At 46.1% G+C, this 20,624-nt stretch overlaps 1 protein-coding gene across 4 annotated transcripts in view; it reads left to right on the top strand.

The window, feature by feature from the left end:
• Window positions 1-18,771, top strand: part of Mylk (myosin light chain kinase) — a 252,871-nt gene extending 234,100 nt beyond the window's left edge. For 2 of the 4 annotated variants that reach the window (XM_087575816.1, XM_087575817.1), the window contains exons 28-32: window positions 3,274-3,426; window positions 5,473-5,596; window positions 11,635-11,764; window positions 13,235-13,366; window positions 16,676-18,767. In XM_087575816.1, coding sequence (XP_087431942.1) covers window positions 3,274-3,426; window positions 5,473-5,596; window positions 11,635-11,764; window positions 13,235-13,366; window positions 16,676-16,932 — 796 coding nt within the window. In that variant the 3' untranslated portion in view covers window positions 16,933-18,767. 4 annotated transcript variants of the gene reach the window in all.
• Window positions 18,772-20,624: the final 1,853 nt, after the last annotated feature.

The raw sequence follows: 20,624 nt of genomic DNA, 5'->3' as shown, positions 1-20,624 counted from the left end.
TCTACCAGCAGGCATGGCCCCGTAACTGCCACTGTCGCCAGATTATGTCTGTGGCTTTAAAGACAGTGATGGAGCAAGCGCAGTCCCAGGGACATTTCTGTGCTCTCTACTCTCCTGACAGCTCACCCTGAGGAAAGAGCAGGCTGCAGCCGCAGGGTTGCTAGCACTGTCTGCTGTGGGGAGACTAGGAATGAATTGATGCCAGACATAGTGACCTTAATCCCACAACATAGGAGGCAGGCTGATCTCTGGGTTTGACGCCAGCATGGTCTACAGAGCAAGTTCCAGGATAGCCAGGGCTACCCAGATAGGCCACATCTTGAAAAACAAAAACAAAAAAAGTTAAACCATTAGGTGCCAGAGAGTTGGCTCAGCAGTTAAGAACGCTTGCTGACCTTGAAGAGGACTTGGTTCCCAGGACCTTGATGGCTCACAACCCTCTATAACTCCGATTTCTGACACCCTCTCCTAACACCCTCAGGCAGCAGGCGCCCATGTGTTACGCAGCCATATATGCAGGCCCTCATATACGTAGAACAAATGGGCATTAGGCAGCCAGGGCTGGGGGATCCGGTGGACTGAACGAAGCCTGCTTTAGCCTATGTTTGCCCCAGTCGGATGCCCAGCGCTGTTAGAACACCCTGAAGCGAAAGCTTGATGACTCAGGTTTCAGAATGGCTGTCAAGAATCCACATCCTTGAGAGAGAAACCAAGTAGCCAAGAACTTGCCCAGGCAGATAGCAATTTTATGAAAACTGGGTAAGTCCTTTGATTTAAAACTAGATAACACTGGGGGGTGGGGGGTGTCCTATGACATTAGTGTATTTGCTAACTGGTTAATAGTTTGGGTTCCCCCCCCCAAAGGTAAAAATACACATGACCCTCTATGCAAATTCTAGCAACAAAGCCCTAAATAGAAAGAAATAGAAGCTTCAAACGAAGCACAGCATATACACCATCCCAGCATCTGTAAATCAAAAGCTCCCGCTTTAATGACTCATGAGTCTGAGGCCAGCCTGCACTGCACTACAGACTGAACCAGAAAGATAACAGAATATAACAGAAATATCACTGAAACTCGAGCACTGCTAAAACGTTCTACTTTCCCTCTCATGCTGTGTGTGCCAGTACTGTAAGTTTCGAATTCAAGGGGAACTTGGGCGAGTGGGGACCTGGGCAGGACAGAGTGTTTCAGAGGGTTGTGCTGCCAGGAAGGAGCTGTGCCAGGCCAGAGGCTGGGGCTCCCTGTGCCTGCATCGTGGACAGCGATTAAGACCTATCTCTGCAGGATTCCAAGGCCTAATTAGGAAAGGAGGCGTGCAGAAGGGGCCTCTCCGCATTCCGCAGCACCTCCTCACACTGCTCTTTGCTTGTCTCGCTGTCTTTTGGAGCAACGCAGGACTGCCCCCCCTCCCGTGCTTCTAACAGAATGTGTAAAGGCAAGCAAAAGTAGGTGCTCACAAGCAAAGACAGGCTGCATCTTGTCGGAGCCTGCTAAGGACACACACATCACACGGAGGTGGAGGGAGCTGGGAGGTCCCCAGGAAACCCACCCCAGTCATCATGGGATCAAAATGGAGTAGCACAGAACAGTGTAAACACAAGGACTGGTAACCTCTTGCTCAAACCCTCTTGGGTACGCGACCAAAAAAGGATTTAGATTGCATTCGTGCGTGAACTTAAGTCAGCATCTTGCTTAAGAAACGCTGTTGGCAATAGTTTAGCATTACTCAAACCCACAAGTGTATTAACTAGAGTGAGAAAATCCACAAGCCAGCTCCCTACTCTTTGTACTTGCATTCATTCAGCAGAGGACTTCTCGCGTGGCCAGCTGTCTCCCAGTGTTTCAAGTGGGTGTCGTTCAAGCACAGTGTTCGGGTCCGAGTAGATTTCATAAGCTGAGGTCTTTTGGACGCTGAGCAACTCCAGCAGCTGGCAGTGCCTCGTTGTTTATGATGATGGGTTAATAAGGACATAAGGGGGCCTTAGATATATTTCATGTATATAGACAGGGTCAGGAGAGAGCTAGGCATATACTTTTCAAACGGGCTGTTTGTTGAAGCATTATTAACAATTTCAAGGAGGTGGCAATAGAGCATCAAGGCTAGACTTGAGGTTTATCTCAGGGTGTGACTCCAGGTGGCTTGCTGGCTTGCTGGCTTGCAGAAAGGGTGCATGGAGGTCACATGTGAGACCACAGTGTGTTCTGTTTGGGATGGCTGCCTTTCAAACTGTATTTTGCTTAGGTTATGGGGAGATAGTAGAGGTTATCTAGAACCGTAGGATATGCGTGGTGCCAGATAAACCCTAACTGTGGACTTCCCAGTGTGCAAGGGTGATGCACACAGCTTCTTAATCTGCATAGAAATTTGAGCATGCAGCAGCAGTCAAGGGTCGGCCTGTGGACCCAGGCTCCAAGTTTCACATCTCAATGTCCGGGAATCTTTGGGCAGGCTACCTAACAAATTCTGGGCCTCGCTTGCTGTCGCCGTATAATGAAGTGAAGATTACCTGTGTTCTAGGGCAATGTGAAGATTAAATGAGTTCATCTATTTCAGACCTTCACACCGCAGGTGGTAAAGTGAGCTCAGTGCCTTCTGCTAATGAAGAGGGGACAGGGACCATAGAGTTGAGAGACTCTTTCAGAGCAGGAAGAAAAGGTGGTCTAGAGAGTGTGGACAATGCCAAGGTCGGTCACTCAGCTAGCAAAGAGGCTACACTCTGTCCTCTGCCACATAGCCTGTGTTCCAGTGTGACATAAATGCCAGAGGCAGCCGACACCTCCTTGCTGATTAAAAGCCCTCGAGTTTATTTAGCTAACATTTGATGAGCCACCTTTGTATGGTGTCTCCCCCAACCCCGGAGAGCTGGAAGTGTATAAAGTAGGAGACTGGAGAAGAGTATCCAGACTACATAGGAGGAAGGGGCCCCCTGAGGGGTTTATAAGGAGTGAGGGCTAGCCTGAGGTTGGGGTAGAAGAGGGAGATGGAGGGGTTTCTCAGGTCGATTTTATGCATAGTCTGTAGTTTAATCAGCCTCACAGGTGGTTAATATAAGGGTTGGGGATACCCCTCGGTGCAGTGAGTGACTGAGGAGAGGTATAGAAGCCCTGCGGATTTCCTCTTGGAGAGAGGAAAGGCAGGTGCAAGCTCCATCTGGTGTATGCTTGGAGTACAGTCTGAGCCCCACCTTCGACCTCAGCTCTCACTTGGAGGAGTCGTGTCCCCCCAGCCCAGAACCGGCTCATTCTTGATCTACTTCTCTCCTCCCCAGGGTCAGCGGACTTTCCCCCTTCATGGGTGACAATGATAACGAAACTTTAGCCAATGTCACTTCAGCTACCTGGGACTTCGACGACGAGGCGTTCGATGAGATCTCGGAAGATGCGAAGGACTTCATCAGTAACTTGCTAAAGAAAGATATGAAGTAATGAGCGGGCAGTATCCCAGCAGTCTTTGCCTAGTTCTGGGAGGCAGGGCTTTCCTTTACCTGTGAAGCTCCCTCTTGCTGGTCCTACACCAGTCCTATGTTCCCTGGAGAGGAAGGATTGTCCAGTGCGAGCCCAGCCCATGGTTGTGTGGAGTGGTCCCTACTTCCTGGTCTGAGGCACCTGCCCCACTTTAGAAGCATAGAAACCCCCACTGGATTGGTGACCCCTGAACAAGGATCCCTGGGAAGGGACAGCTTCTCTGTGATGATTGGCCTTTTATAGTCTGTTTGGCTGTGGCCCTCAAAGTCCTATAGACCTCCACAGGCGCTCTTCAAGGCTCAAGGGGGTTGAGGTGGGGGAATGCCTGCCTAACTTACAAGCGCAGACAACAGAAATGGCCAACCACCCATTGGAGAGGCCTCGTTATATCCCCACATTATTCTGGCTCGGTGCTTCACTCACGTCGAAATCATTCCTTCTAACACACAACACAGTAGTGAGCAATGGATGCTGGGATACCCCTGCCTTTGACGGCAAGCTTTGAAGAAACTGTGTAACAAACAGCCTTTGTCATAGTTGGAGTGAGGCTAGGTGGGCAGAGGTTACACGGCTTGTGGGTGTATCTCTCCAGGTGTGTGGAGTCGGCTAAACTCAAGCCAGCAGTTAAGAGGCTCTGCTTGAGAGGCTCTGTGCTCCTCAGGAGAGCTACTTGGCAGGGAGCTCTAGGGTGCCATTCTATGAATGAGCATCCAGAGGCAGAGTCTGTTTCCAGTACCCCAACCCTACCCCCAGCTCTGAGTGGGATTTGGCAATAGGGGATAGTTGGGGCCATGCCAAGGGAGGTACGGACATAGGCGGTGTGGCAGGAGCAGGCAAGAGCCAGCCACCTCCAGGGATAGGCAAAAAGTTCAGAGCTGGCAGGTGACTTCGCAGCCTGGCTTCCACTTGTCCGTCTGTGGCTCCCTGTGCTGTAGCTTGCTACCTCCCTCCCACCCTAGGAATAGGAGAGCGGTTGCTATGGGAGGAGGCTCTTGGAGTCCTTCGTAGGTGACTGTATCTGTTTCTCCAAATGCCGTTCATCTGAATCCTCCTGAGCCTCCCCAGGTGATATCCACACTTCCTCACAGTGCAGTTCCTGCCTCTTAATGGCCACAGCTGTGTCAGAAGTAGGCATGACCCAAAAAGAATCTGGGTATCACGGGAGTCTGGGTTCCCTTTCATGGTGAAGGTTTCTGCTCCCAAGATAAGATAGCTCCCTTCCGATAACTCTGGCCCAAGGATGGCTTTTGGAAGCTAGACTTCATTCGTACATTTGACAGATGAGGCATTATTTGTACCTTGTTTTCTCATGTGCTCTTAAAATGATTTAACAACAGACCGTATAGGGCTTCTCTGTGCTCATAAAATGAACTCGCCCAAAGAATCAGTTTCATCAAATAGAGTAGAACATTAAATCCTTAAACCCAACATATCTTCCACCAAAGACCACTAGCTGTCATTTTTTAATGTCTGTGATAAAGTTATGCTTGCAAAATGCAGACATTAAAAGGACGTCAGTCAACTTAAGACATCATGATCCCTTATCTAAAGATTCCCCCACACTGAACCATGCCTCTCTCTAGCCACTTTCCTCTGTATTAGCATGTGGTTCTTCGGACTTAGTCTTGTTGCAGTTAAAATGATGCCCCTGAAGTGTTTCTAGATTCTAAAAGTTGTCAGAAAGGTGAAACGCAGTTCCCAGGCTGCTGTAACTTAGAAGTTGCCTGTACGTAGGACATGCCTCTTTGGATTGTGACAAGAAAACCTGATACTGGGCCACAGTATAAGACGTGGACATTCTGAGATAGGCTGGGTTCAGTTAGTGCAATCAGATCAAGGGGTGAAAAGGGCAAGCACACAGTACCTGTGGTCATGCATGGTGTGGGAGCTGGGAACAGGCAGACCTGAGCCGTGCCCCATGTAACCAGGGACAGACGGAATCCCATTTATCATCCCTGAGACCCTCTCCTGCTCAGAAATCCTCTGATCTCTGCCTCTATCAGAAACCGTCTGGACTGCACCCAGTGCCTTCAGCACCCATGGCTGATGAAAGACACCAAGAACATGGAGGCCAAGAAGCTGTCCAAGGACCGGATGAAGAAATACATGGCAAGAAGGAAGTGGCAGGTAATGTGGACTCAGTGGGGTTAGGCTACACCTCTCCAGATAAGCTTCATGCGGGCCTAGATGGCCCTAGCTTCACTCCAAGGAAGTTTGAATTTGTTCTGCAATGACCTTTGTCCAGGGGGATAGCTGATTAAGGGGCTGAGTTACTCATGTCCTTGAGCACAAAGTCCTTAGCTCAGAGAAATCTCCAGACCTACTTGGCTTTGTCTCCTGGGAACCAGAGGCCTTGTGCAGCCTCCCCTCAACCAGGCTAAACTGCCAATGACTACGTCTTCCTGGCTGCCAATGAGCAGCATGACCTTGAAGGGTATCTAGCAGTCCTAGACATGCTGGGGCCCATAAGCCTGGTGGTTACGTACTTCCTTGTGAGAGAGGGAGGGAGGACGAATGCCCCAAAAAGGAAACAATGGTAACTTTAGGCAAGGTAGTTAACTTAACTATGGATTCATATGGGGGTAACACTGGCACCAAAAAAAAAATTTGTGGAACCCATGAGACAAATTTTGAAGGTCTTTAGGACAGTACCTAGAACATGGTGTCATTCTGCATCCCACCTGTAGAATGAAGGGCTGGCCATGGGTCAGAGTTTACTCAAAAGATTTCATGTATGTGTTAGGTTTTTTTTTTTCCCATTTGCTATGATAAAACACTCTTAAGGGAAAGGGGTTATTTTGGCTCAGAGTTTGAGGCCTGGTCCATTATGGTGGAGAAGTCAGTGTCAGGAGTTTGGGGCCGCTGGTCACATTATATCTACAAGGATGAAACAGATCGATGAACCTCCAGCTTGCTCTCTCTGTATTCAGTCTAGGATCCCAGCCTGTGGAATGGTTTTGCTCACAGTAAGTGCATCTCCTCACCACAATTAACCTAATCTAGATACTCCCTTACAGGCAAGTCCAGAGGCAAACCTAATCTAGACAGTCCCTCACTAGTGTGCCCAGAGGCTGATCTCCTAGATGCTTCTAGATCTTAACATTTAAACAATAAGTATTCAACATTACAAATGTGCCAGTGCATTGCTTTTAAATCTTACCATTGTAGCTATTAATGTCCACACTTTACAGACAATCAAGGAGGAGAGTAGATGAGGGGCATCACCCAGGATTACAGGGCTCAGTGGAAAAGCCAGGGATTGAGCCTGGAATCCGGCTCCAGAGTATACAGCCTTAACAATAACAGAGCTAACTGCCTCTAATAACAAGATGGTGGCATTGTCCTCCACACCCGTGGGCACGTAGCCACTTCTCCATCTGACTCTTTCCTTCATCACAGTTTGAATTGTAAAGCTCCCAGGCTTCTGGAGAGGGCATGGTTTCCATACCCAAGAGATGTACAGTGCGGTGGGAACCAAAGCAGTGTCACATAAAAGAACTCGAGCACACCAGGAGTTATAGATGATCAGCAGAGCCCCATGACCATATATGTATCCACGGGTTTTACCACCCATGCCCCCGTTCCTGAAATAACAATTCTGAGACCCAATTAATTATGAATAAATTCTTGGGCCATAAGCATTTTCTTGTTCCCTGACTAGCTCATAACTCATATAACCCGTTTATTCTCAGTCCTGTCACTTGGTTGGTTGCCTCTCCTCGGTTTCATACAGTCTGTTCAGGGTAAATCTCCTCCTGAACCTCACTGTATTCCAGAATCCCCTTCCCCTACTGGAATTCCCTCCTCCTATTTCCTGCCTAAGCTAATAGACCAACAGCTTTTTTGTTGACAGGTGATGTTGTCACAAAGAATACAGGAGGTTATCCTTACACATATACGTGAGTATGGATGGAGAAGGGGCCATTCCATTAGAGTTGACGGTTATAAGAGTCTTTGGGGAACAAGCTGGAAATGTAGTAGGTGCCATAGTTAAAGCCCAGGAGAAGGCTGAGTGGAGGAAATGACAGGTGAAAACTGGGCACACCTTGAAACTATGTAGGGATGGACATAAAGGCAGAGCCTTTAACTGGAGATCCAGGGCTAGGCGACCGAAACTTTGCCAGTGTGTTGGGAGAAAGGAGTCCACAGAACACTGGTCACTGCTACACATGTGACTAACCACAGTTTCCTTAGAAAACGCAACTTAACACATGGGTTAGGGGCTAAGGAGAGACCACAGAGCCTGCAGCTGAAGGGCTTCAGGGACAGGCATCCCGAGCACACAGCAGCCAGAGCCCTGCTACAGGGAGGTCAGTTCTTGCTTGACAGGACTGGACTGATCTCCTGACTCCCCCAAATGCAAGGTAGGTTGGAACACCCATCTCCCTTACTACCTGGGCCTTTCAGGTCAGAATAGAAAGTAGACTTGATTTTTTTTTTTTAAAGGTATCTACAAAATCAAAGTTGCCTTTGTTGATGATCCTCTGGTCATCAGATGTCGGAGAATTCTCTGGAAAGACAGGAAGAGAAGGGCAGCCTTCAAAGAAGTGGGTCTAACTGGATCTCACTTGCGTGGAGCACTAGTTAAGAGCAGCCCTGTCACCTCAGAATTATCTGTAAATGGCTCTAAGCCAGGAGGGTGCTAAGCCAAGGGCATGGGCACAGAGAAGAGCTGTGGGTGTGGGAGAGAAAATGGTCCATCTCTGCAGCCGGGGAACCACACCTCACAGCTTCTCCCTTATCGCTGGATTTGCTCTTTACTGGCCATAGGCTTTTCTAGAAGGGCAGGGATCAAATTTAGAAAAAAGAACCTATTTCCCTTTTCTAATTTAAGTGAAGACATTTGGAAATGACTTTTCTGCAAAATTGCACACAAATTAGTCCACAAAAATCTCACTCAACATGAATGTCCTCGGGCTTAATTTCACTGGGAACGGTTCAGCTGTGCTGACCTGCTGTTAAGTTGCTTCCTTAGGGAAATCTTTTCCCCATTTAAACTCGAGTTCCAGAACTTTGGCTCCCTCAGAAATAAGGGTTGTGTCTCAGAGCAGCCAAGGGGACGTGCAGTAGGACAGAGAGGACTAGGAGTGGGCTATCCAGGGGGAGATAGCATGGGGCACAAGTGGCCATGCTAACTCCAGAAGGAACCTTCTGACAACTCCCCTGTTCTGATATCAGGCCCCCAAAACAAGTATCTAACCGGGTAACAAGTCTCTCTTTGCGGGGCTAGGTGAGGCACGGGTGTCTAATCCTATCTTTGATCTTTGGTAAAGTTATTCTGAAAGAAGGAGTGTTTTCAATTCATACTGAAGGCCTAATGCAAAGCCATGTGCATGACGGGTAGCATGTGGAGTAAGTCTGAGAGACCAGCAGGGTTTCTGTCTGCAAACTAGATCCAAAAAACTGGATTTGGTGGTGGTGGTAGGGTAGAAAGAAGAGTGGAAATTAAGGGCTGAAAGTTAGATGTATTTATTCTCTAGAAACTGCAGAGACCCCAGAAATGTGTATAAAAATAACAGGGATAAATTATTAGCATCTGCTCTGTATATTAAAATAGACATATTAGGGGTTGGGGATTTAACTCAGTGGTAGAGTGCTTGCCTAGCAAGCGCAAGGCCCTGGGTTTGGTCCCCAGCTCCGAAAAATAGAAAAAAAGAAAAAATAGACATATTAATACAGACTGCACCGTATTTTAACAAAGAAATATTAATATAGACCACCCTTGGCCATCATATACTTGTCAGAGGCTCTGTCATCCTGAGGCTGTTTTAAAGATGTGTACGGGCTGGTGCCTAAGTTTTCCAGGCATTGTTTGGCTGTTAGCACTGAAAGACCCTAGTCCTGGGAGATGAGCAGTGAGTGGTTGGCCACAGTTGTGGTCACCTTAGCTGGCTCTCTGAGAGCTAGGGAATTGGGACTATATTCGGGAGGCCGGGGCAGACTACCTGCCAGGTTCACAGTCTTGGCCAACTTGTCCTCCAAACAAAGGAAGCAGGCTCAAGAACTGAAACTCGGCTCTGCTGATTTTTGTTCCAAAATTTCCAAAGGTCTCTGTGAAGCCACAATCAGGTTTCAGCTCAGGGACATGCAAGTCGACTGAACAGGGCTGCCATCATCCTTTCTGTTGGTTTTCAGAAGGCAGTTCCCAAAGTATGAATTCTGGCATCGACTATTTTTTTATTATTATTTTTCCTTACTAAGCCCTTGCAAATATCCCCACTTAAGAAATTAAATGAGGGGTTGGGGATTTGGCTCAGTGGTAGAGTGCTTGCCTAGCAACCGCAAGGCCCTGGGTTCGGTCCCCAGCTCCGAAAAAAAAAGAAAAAAGAAAAAAAAAAGAAATTAAATGAATGTCTTTGTCTGCTGGGAATTTATCCACAGGGCAGTGTCTGTTACTACTGTATTTGCTACTCTGTCTGGAATACTGGAACTTTTGTTTGCCTCTTTCTGATAAGTTCACATTAGTAACATTAGTTACAAAGTAAAACCAAGAAAGAAGAAAGGCATCATCTCTCTACAGCATGCAGTAAGTACAATCCGGACAGACTGCACTCCGCATGTCTGGAATCAGAGTCCCCAGACTCAGAGCAGAGTGTGGTTCCTGCTACACAATCCTGAGTAGGAATCAGCAATATTAGAGCTGCGAGGAGATTAAAATCTTGATTCTGATGAAAATACAGACACCGATCCTCAGAGAAAAACTTGGACAAGGTCACAGAGTAATGAGTGGTCAGAGAACTGGCCTTGCTGGGAAGGAATCCTCTGAGTTCAATGCTGAGCCCAGAATAAGCCAGTATGTGTTGGAAAGAGGGATAGTCAGCTGATTAGGAAGTGGGCTGCTAAGGTCTTGACTCCCCTGGATGGGTGAGAAAAGGTGGATTTCTCACACCTATAAAGCAATGAGCCGGTCCCATGGGCGGGGAGGGGGCTGAAGGCTGCCACATGTTCTCACTCTGTGGGGCCCGTACCTTCTCTCTTCACCCTACCTGGGACCCCTGGGTTCTGTGCACTGTAGTAGCAGAGAACCAGGAGCATGCCCACACTCTACAGCGCTTTGTGCAGGAGGAGATCGATGGCCAGATAGCCAGAGCCAGTTTGAGTAGTTTTCCAAAGTGCACCAAAATAGGTTGTAACAAGGAGGGCAAAGTGCAGGGTGGAAATGCAATTAAGACTGCAGCAGCAGGTCTCTGCTGAACACACGTACATAGACTCACATGCTCACACACACACTTTTGCATGGTTCCCAAACATTCTGAAATTCTTGACTTTTGAAATAATCAGTCTTTTTAACCGAAAACACTGGCTTTCCAAGCAGTCAAAATTGTGAGGCTTCACTGACATGCATGAGTATGTAAAATTAATCCAGGAAGAAAGTGGTTTTGCCAGCACAGTTTGAGGTCCACTGAGGGAAGGCAACACATCGAAGCACAGTGTGGAGATGTTATATGACAAATCCTTATACTGTTCAGCAAAAGTTTCACCCTCTCCCAAATGACCCATTTGGGTGTTTATCTCAGAAACACAAGTGGACACTGGGAGGAACAGCTCCACTGTGCAGCCATAGACTGGCGCTGGGGCCGGCCTGGATGTTTCCTCAAATCTCTGAAGTATCTCAATCATAAACAGAACTAAATGGGACCTTGGAGACCATCCTGCCTAACCCCTTCTTATACACAAAAAGAAACTGAAGCCTGAAGAGGTCAAGCAGCTTGCCCAAAGTCAAGAAAATGCTGCTTCGTTTTCCTGGACCGTGGGTCTGTAGTAACTCTCTCTTTGACCAGTTGGAATCCTATTGCAGGCATTGTTTTATGAGGAACAGCCCCACTGGGCCCAGTCAGCAATAAGTCTTCAGAGCTGTCTCACGCTGCAGTTGCTTTATATAAACTATCCCTTTTATGGGAGTTGAAGCACAGTATGAAAAGAGTTTTTGTCTCGTGTTGACCTTCTTTAGTCACATTAACTCGCACATCAGTTCCAGGACCCATTCCATTCCTCGAACATCTTCGGACACGCTGACAGTGTGGGGAGAGCGAGGCTGGGCTCACTCCAGAGGCCCTGCACCCTGCTGTTGCTTCTCCGGGCCTGGGCTCTTCACCTCTGATCAGAACTCGCAAACTGGAACCAGGGACACCGCCTGAGTCCAACCTCCGTGTCTTTTTTTCCAGAAAACAGGCAATGCTGTGAGAGCCATTGGGAGACTGTCCTCTATGGCAATGATCTCAGGGCTCAGTGGCAGGAAATCTTCAACAGGGTCACCAACCAGCCCGATCAATGCAGAGAAGCTAGAGTCTGAAGGTAAGGCTTCTCCCAGGCACTTGTGAGAGGGGAAGAGTCGCGGGGAGAGGAGCGTTTTAAGAAGCTAGGGTTTCATTTGGGTATTTAATACGCTCTACAGTGATAAATTCAGAAAGACTTTTGGGGTTTCCCTGACAACTATTAACTCTGGTAATTATTCTTTAATTGTTAACTATTTTCAGAGCAAAAAGCTGTTATTTGTTTGATAGAACTAGATGGTCTGCTTCGTTTGCCTACATTTTGTGGAAGACTTAAAGCCTTTATTAAGATTTTTTTCTTTATTATAAATGAGATTTTTTGTATACTGATAGACAAGAATAAATAAAATAAATCACATATGGTTACATAACATTTTAAAAATATCCTTCCATTTTCTGCTGCCTTATTTTTTTGTTTGTTTGTTTTAAAGAAAAATTAACTCATACAGGCCAGATTCCATGACAGCATTTAGGCAGCTGAAACACGTGTGGCCTGGGCAGACTGGTCAGTTGGCCCCTCCTGGGACTGATGGAGCTAGCTCCTTGCAACCATATGCAAAATGCTACACTAGCCATCTATCTCCACAGTAAAGGCCTTGACCTCTGGTGTTTTAAACATAACGTGAAGACCCTTATCTTCTTGAGGCAGAAACCCTTCGTGCCCATTGTGAGGAAGCTTCCGCTACCCACAAGTGGGAGAGTGAGTCTAGAACTGTTTTGTGCACAAGGTAGGTAGGGTAGCCGGCTGCTCTGGAGCAATCTCACAGCTTGAGGCAGTCTGTAGCACTTCTGCTGCTCCTCCAGGTGCCAATCTGTCTGAAGGGACAGGAGAGGACACAGACCCTCCCCTGGGGCTTGGTTTCCCCGGGACCTTTCCCACATCCTGGTCTGCAGCTGTGTACCTTACGGCTCTATACGTATGGAAAACCCACTCTGGCGAGTTACAGGTGTTCCGGGGCTTTCTCAGAAGCTGGTGATGGACCTGCCGAGTCAGGAAGGCCAAGCACCGAGACCAGAAAAGTCGTAGATTCTGTCCTCACACCCTCAACCAAATCCTGAAGTCCGTGAAGTTCAGCCTAAAATCCTTTTTAAAGATGACTTTCTTTTTCAGTGTGTCAGCATCAGGGAAGGGGGAGGCTGAACAGTTCCCTGTTTTGGGCACAGTGCTCTCTGCTGCCAGAAACCATTTGGCAGCAGGCTGGTTCATCCCCAGGAGAAAGTCGTGCTATGATTCACTTCCCCGAACTGCACTGTTTGCTAAATTATAGCAACTTTAAGGAAGAAGGAGAGGAGAGGAGAGGAGAGGAGAGGAGAGGAGAGGAGAGGAGAGGAGAGGAGAGGAGGGAGGGGAGGGGAGGGGAGGGGAGGGGAGGGGAGGGGAGGGGAGAGAGAGAGAGAGAGAGAGAGAGAGAGAGAGAGAGAGAGAGAGAGCTTTAAACACAGGGAGAGAGTAAGGAATAAAGAAATGACTTGGTCCCTCTTGATCCTCTAGAAGATGTCTCCCAGGCCTTCCTCGAGGCTGTTGCTGAGGAAAAGCCCCATGTAAAGCCCTACTTCTCTAAGACCATTCGTGACCTGGAGGTTGTGGAGGGAAGCGCTGCTAGATTTGACTGCAAGATCGAAGGTAAGCTGTGGGCAGGTCTTTCTTTCCTCCACATGGGGGTGGCTGCACATGGGACCCTGGCTAAGGTGTCAAGCCTGTCCTGCCTGGAGTGATAGGAATAGCCACACTGGGTCCCTTTACCTCTGGTCCTGAGGGCCAGTTTCTGTTCTCCCAACCTCCCGAGGCTAGTGCTGACCAGCGACTTTCCCACAGGCTCAGTTGATACTAGTCATATTAGCCTCTAGACCTGCATCAACAGTGAACTCCCATGAGCTCCTCAGCTGAGGGACACACGGAATGGACTTTGCAGGCCACTGAGAACCATGCAGGCTGCCCATAAGAGGTTCTGACACAAAAGTCTGACAACTGGAGTCAGCCAGGTCAAGAGTTTGTCAGCAGGCTGTGTGACCTTGGGTGGCGATGCCTCTTGTTTGTTAAATGATATCCAACATCTGGAGTGACCTAGGGGTTCTGTGAGACCACCTATGTGATGTGTGTGAAAGTAGAAACCTGTTAATTCCTTAAAGAGGTTTTAGAGTGAAGAGAAAGGGCGAGGGAGAGCATGCACAGGAGTTTACATAAGGAGAGCTGGGACCCTGCATTCAGGGCCAAGCTCCCAGCCTGTGTGTGTAATCTCTTGTGTATTGTCTCTGCGCCATAGTAGTGAGTGAGCAGACCTTGGGGACCTTAGCATGGGACCCACGAAATGAGCAGCTCTGGAGACAAAAAGCCTTTCTGTTCCAACGATCACAATATTCTAACAAGATAAGCGCAGGATGGGACAGGCCTCTCAAACCCAGCTTCAGGGCTGTGCTTACACGCACCAACAAAGCAGAGGGTTGTCTCCCATCGTGCTCTGAGTACAGCATAAAACCCCCCTTAGCAGCCTCCTCAAGGTCACACAGCCCAGCATGGCAGCCACAGTGAGCCCTGTCTTATACTTCTGTGAGACTCCCCAACATCAGAACTCTCAGCACCCGGACTCTCAGCACCTTTTGAGTAAATTAACTTCTGGAATTAGGAAGGAAAGGAAGAAATAATCTTTCTTCGCCTTTTTTGTTTTGTTAAGAGAATGGCCTTATAACAAAGAAACAGAGAGCAGCCCATTCAAGAAAGGATCTAACGAAAAACTACTAGACGGCTGAGAACACAGCTCAACCTGGCATGTGTCAGGCCCTGAGTCTGATCCCCTATACCACACAAACCTCTATATGCACAGACACTGACTAGCGTGGGGTTTTTTTGTTTTTGGGGTTTTGCTGTTTTGTTTTGTTTTGTTTTGGAGAAAGGTCTTGTTGGCCTGCTTTGATCAGGCCCTGAGGTAGGAGTACTGTGAGAACATTTAAGAGAGCAGCTAAAGGTGAGAAGTGAGAGGCAGCGCTCAAGCACAGCATGGGGGGTAGGGATGGCAGAGGCAGAGGAATCATCTGAGCAAAGGGGATATTGGACTTTCACAAGTCGTGTGGGGCTGGTGGGAAGTTCTGCACCATGTTTGGTCTTGTCTGTGACTCCCATACTTGAAGCCAATTACTGGGTAGGATTATTAATTTCCCCTGCAGCTTCAAGGAGGAGGGGATGCAAGGCCAAAGCATAGCACAACTTAACTTGGAATGTGTGTGTGTGTGTGTGTGTGTCTGTGTGAGTATGTATGTGGTGTGTGTGTCTGTGTGTATGGTGTGTGTGGTGTGTGTATATGTGTGTGTGTGTATAGTGTGTGTGTCTGTGTAGTGTATGTGTATGGTGTGTGTGTGTCTGTGAGTGTGTGTGTATCTGTGTGGTGTGTCTGTGTGAGTGTGTGTGTATCTGTGTGGTGTGTGTGTATGGTGTGTGTGTGTCTGTGTGAGTGTGTGTGTATCTGTGTGGTGTGTGTGTGGTGTGTGTCTATGTGTGTCTGTGTAGTGTGTGTGTAAGTGTATGTGTGTGTTCATGTGTGTATGTGTGTCTGTGGTGTGTATGTTTGTGTCTGTGTGTGGTGTGTGTTTGTATAGTATGTGTGTCTGTGTGTATATCTGTGTGGTGTGTGTATATGTGTGTGTGTGTCTGTATAGTGTGTGTGTGTCTGTGTGTCTGTGTAGTGTGTGTGTAAGTGTGTGTGTGCACACGCATGCGCATGTGCACATGAACATGTGCTAGTCAGACTGTTGCTGCTCTCACTGGATCTCACTGGTTTTTGTCCTTTGAAATTTTGAATGTAGCCTGACAGTGTGGTTATCATCTGTTGTGCTTTTCTCTCTGAAATGGTCTCCTCGGTATTTGCATAACTTCTGACTATGGCCCTGATGCAAAACTAAAGCATATGGACGCTGTTCTGATAAAAACAAAATTTTCTGACTTGAAAAGAATGTGAGAACACTTGAGCTTTGTGTATAATTTTATATGCCAGGGGCTGCAGGATTTTTTTGGTTCTTTTTTTTTTTTTAATCTAAAAATACCTTTACAAAATTTAGGAACAAGTCAGTTGTGATACATTGCATATTTAAAGATACATGTGAGCAAAACTGGTGACGGATATGTACACACACAGTTCTAAAATATAATACACATGTATTTATGTGCTTTTACTCCATATGTTTTTAACACTGGTCTTTATAGAGACATGACTAGACATAAGGGCAGCCCGTGGGATCCATCCCTAGAGACAGACAAGCAGGTGACCTGTTTGGGTATCAGACTAAGATAGGTTTTCTTTCTCTTAGCAATATTCTGTATGAGGTCCTCTGTCTGACGTTTTATAGAGCCATTACCTGCTGTGTGGAATTAATATTTGTGTACTATAAACCAATCCATTTTAGGTTTGCAAGTGAACTCTTTTCACAAATTCATACCCTACAACACCTATCACAACCTAATTTTAGAATAGGCGCAACTCTTGACAAGATCCCTTGTGCCTGTTAAGCATATATTTGTTTCATTTCAAACATTTTACTTTCATCAAGAAGATGTCTAGCCTTAGTTGTACAGCCAGAATCTGGGCAATATTTCTGGAGTGCCCTGCATCATATGGCTGTGTGGCATTGTAAGAGTCATGGACAGTTCATGGTGCATACCTGTAATCTCGGCACTCAAAAAGGCTGAGGCAGGGGGATTGAAAGTTGGAAACTAACCTGGGCTTCATACCAAGACCCTGTCTCAAACAAAAACAGACTTGGAATTTTCTATTTGAGGTTTCAGAAATGAGTCTTTGCAACTTATGTTCATAAATATGGAAATAGATGTTAAGAGCCAACCTCGAGTTTTAATCAACAGAGGTACCTTGAGAGCCACTTGATTGAGTTAATAAGAATATCAGATAATGGATTCTGTAATTTGTATTCTCTCCCCGTGATGCAGGATACCCAGACCCTGAGGTTGTCTGGTTCAAGGATGACCAGTCAATCAGGGAGTCCCGCCACTTCCAGATAGACTACGATGAAGACGGGAACTGCTCGCTAATTATCAGTGATGTCTGTGGGGATGATGACGCCAAGTACACCTGCAAGGCTGTCAACAGCCTCGGAGAAGCCACCTGCACCGCGGAGCTCATCGTGGAGACCATGGAGGAAGGGGAAGGGGAGGAGGGGGGGGAGGAGGAGGAGGAGGAGGAGTGAAGCCAAGCCAAACAGAAGCAGGTCCTAAGTCATTTAAAAAGGACTAATTCCTTAAAGTTCAAAAAAAGTCAATCTAAAGGGGCACCTGGTGTGGTAGATTACCTAGTTAGGCCATTTGGAGGCTGATTCGTCAGCAAGGGCGGTTGATACCTAGGAGATATTGATGGGCATTACTTTAAATTAGATAGCACCTTACAACACTAGTGCAGCTCGATTCCATTTGAGGGAGATCACCAGCAACTTGTCTAACCGATTTGATTTGAGAGAGAAAATAGCTAAAAGAAATACTCACCTGGGAAAAGCCAGACGTTTCCCAATTTAATGCACCCTGAAAAATAAAGTCATCATCAGGGCCCTGAGCCTCCTGCAGCAGCTCAACACAGATTCCCCGGAGACTGAATATGCCCCACCCACCCACCCACCCAATCCGGAGAGCCAGCCTTGTCCCATCCTGCAGTGTCTTCGTCTGAAAGCAGTTGAGCCATTCTGACTCTAGAGGCACATTGCCTTCCAACCCTACACTTCCAAGCTCTCTGTCTCTCTCCCCATTCCACCTGCTGGGTTTCCTGGCTCTGATCCTGGCATGAGTTACAGCAATGAGGTTTCAATTACGTTTCTTCCATCCTGAAACCAGATTCCCCTGCTCGTGGATGACTCTGACTTCCTTGGAGTGGGGGGAATCTCCTCTCCTCTAAAACCCTTAGGGAACTAAACTTACTCCTCTTTTCGGGCCATCTGGCAGCTTCAGATATTTGCATGAGAATTCATGAAGGAGAAAAAGAAAATCCATGCTAATGTGGCCCTCCCTTAAACCAGGATTCCTATTTGTGCCAGTTAACAAACTGTCAGCCTGCGTGTGCAGTAAAGAGTCTTGCACCCGGATGTAGAAAGCCAGTTTGCTGAAGTGCTGGTTTAAATTATTTATTGGGCGCTATGAAACTGCTGTCAACTGGTGAGCAAAGGTAGAACTCGGTGTACTTTGGAATCTCCTTCTAGACAGTCTGAGTTTAATACATCTTCCTTGTCGACACTCTTCAAAGAGCTTGGCCTGCCCCCTGGGGTCCACCTTTATTTTTCTTCTTGAATGTGCATCCCCTTTGCTCCCCGACCTTGAGCTATATTCTTAGACCTGTTCAGCACACTCAGACTTGCATCTTTAGCAATTTTTTTTAACTTCCTTTCACTTCATTGGCACTTAATTATTTTTCCTTATAAAACTTTTTGGAGGTCATAAACAAAGACCATAAACCAATATCTTAGTATGTTTCCTCTGTGTGTGCGTGTGCGTGCGTGTCTAACATTCCAAATACTTTTTTTTTCTTTTCCACTGTTTGTAAAGTGCAGCAAATTAGTATTTCAAAGGATGTTTTAATAGTTCCTTAAAAACCGAACTTAAACTACTTCCGTGCAGTCCTACACAGTGCCAACATTAGAGAGAGATGCTGCTTCGTCTGCTTAGCTTCCACCCTTCCTTGGCTGTTTGCTGCTGCTAAATTGCCAGTATTCCCCTGTTTTTCTTCTTAAGCAGTTACAATATCTTTCATTATAGTCACAATATTGCCACGGTTTATTATAATAAAGGGGTTTTAATTTGATTTAGAGCATTCAAAGTGTTTTTTTCATCACTTGGTGTTTATATTATAATCTTTGTGTGTATGTTGTGTGTATGTGTGCATGGGTGGTCATACGTGTGTTTATAGGGTAATGCCTTCTTGGGATTGTGTTATTGTTCTCTCAGTTTATTATGCCATCTAAATGGTGAACAAGAACTCTATGGCTGTAGTTAACTCACAATTTTTAAATAAAGGATACCACAGTGCATGGTGTTTGTTCAATCTTTGTAGACTTCTCTTCTTTTTTTGTTTTTTGTTTGTTTGTTTGTTTGTTTTTTGGGTTTTTTTTCACTACTAATTGTAAAGTCTTCATCTTGGTAATGACAGCCAAGCTGCATAATTATGAAGAATTGGCTTCTGGAGCTGGGGAGATGTCCCAGCTGGTAAAGTGCTTGCAGCGCAATCACAAGGAACTGAGTTCAGATCTTCAGCGTCTACATCAAGGCCAGACTCAGCAGTGTCACCCAGCATTGTGAAGGCAGAGATGGGAAGATTGGGAGTTAGTCACCCTAGCTAATCAGTGAGCTCCAGGTTCAATAATAAACTATCATTTAAGATAGAAAGACAGGGGGTTGGGGATTTAGCTCAGTGGTAGAGCGCTTGCCTAGCAAACGCAAGGCCCTGGGTTCGGTCCTCAGCTCCGGAAAAAAAGAAGAAAAAAAAAAAAAAAAGAAAGACAGATAGATAAATAGATAGATGATAGATAGATACATACATACATACATAGATACACAGATAGATACATAGATATATAGATACATACATAGATACACAGATAGGTACATAGATATATTGATAGATACATACATACATAGATACATAAACAGATAAATACATAGATACATAAATAGATACATAGATACATAGACAGATACACAGGTAGATACATAGAGAGGTTGGAGAGCAATTGAGTAGACAACAGACATAAACATCTACTGACACATAAACATGCGTACGCACGCGTACGCATGCACAAACACACACAACAAACACACACACACACACACACACACACACGAGAATTGGCTTACAAAGTTGTGCTTGACCTAGGGCCAAAATTAAGATGGTTCTTTCTTTTTTTTTTTTTTTTTTTACCAGTGACCTGTTTTATACATTTAGTTCAAAGTCTCAAACATCAGTTTAGTGACATTACGTTAGGAAGGATTTTTATAGTTTTAGGACTCTATAACTGCTGCTTGTTTGCAATTTTAACAGTAGGTCTTACCTGCAATCCAAGTTCTTTCATGTTGCAGAATAGACTTCATATTTAAGGTTAAATAACCCTGTGAGTTTCCATCAGAGACCTCTGATAAATAAGACACCATCTGATTCTATTAAATTAAAACTTCCTCTTTCGTTGGCCATAACTAAAGAAGGAGTCTACAAATTAAGTCATCTTGTTCTGTCACATTGTTGTCTGTTAGGCTGACATCATTATCTCCAGTTAGGAGTTAAGTTGCTCTAGGGCAATGGTTTGTCAACCTTCCTAATGCTGTAACCCTTTTTAATACAGTTGCTCAGTGGCGACCCCAACCATAAAATCCTGACCACATGGGTTGAGAAACGCTGGGCTAGGGCTTCTCTACAGCCTTACTTCAGGGGCATGTTAGCAAAAGATAGTCTCAAATTAAGTTCATCAAACATTTATTATGAATAACCATGCTGTCAGCTAGGGGTGGTACAGACCTTTTAATCCCAGCACTAAGGTAGGCATATCTCTGAGTTTGAGGGCAAACAGTCTAGCCAGGGCTGCCTATGATACCCTGTCTCATAAACAAACTAATACCAATCACAGTTTCCAGAAAGTATCTTGCATGCTCACTAAAGGCAAATGCTGGCAATACACTTAGATAGGATTTAGCTGCTCAGTCAGCCAAGTGGAGCAATTTTCCTCATGGACTATCCACATGTTCTAGTCCTTCTCTAAAAGCTGCTACTTGCTCTAGTTGGTAGCTTGTACCTCTGTTTCACTATCTAGTAAGTCGACATAATAACTCCTCATTCATGAGTTGATATCAAAAGTAGCCAAGCTCATGCCTAATCCCTGGGTCTGTGAGAGTCCCTACCTAGCACACAAGT

This window comes from Rattus norvegicus, chromosome 11 (assembly GCF_021556685.1).
Source record: "Rattus norvegicus strain SHRSP/BbbUtx chromosome 11, alternate assembly SHRSP_T2T, whole genome shotgun sequence".
NCBI classification, from domain to species: domain Eukaryota; kingdom Metazoa; phylum Chordata; class Mammalia; order Rodentia; family Muridae; genus Rattus; species Rattus norvegicus.
Note: the sequence above shows the minus strand (reverse complement) of the source record. Positions and strands in the feature narration are given on the sequence as shown.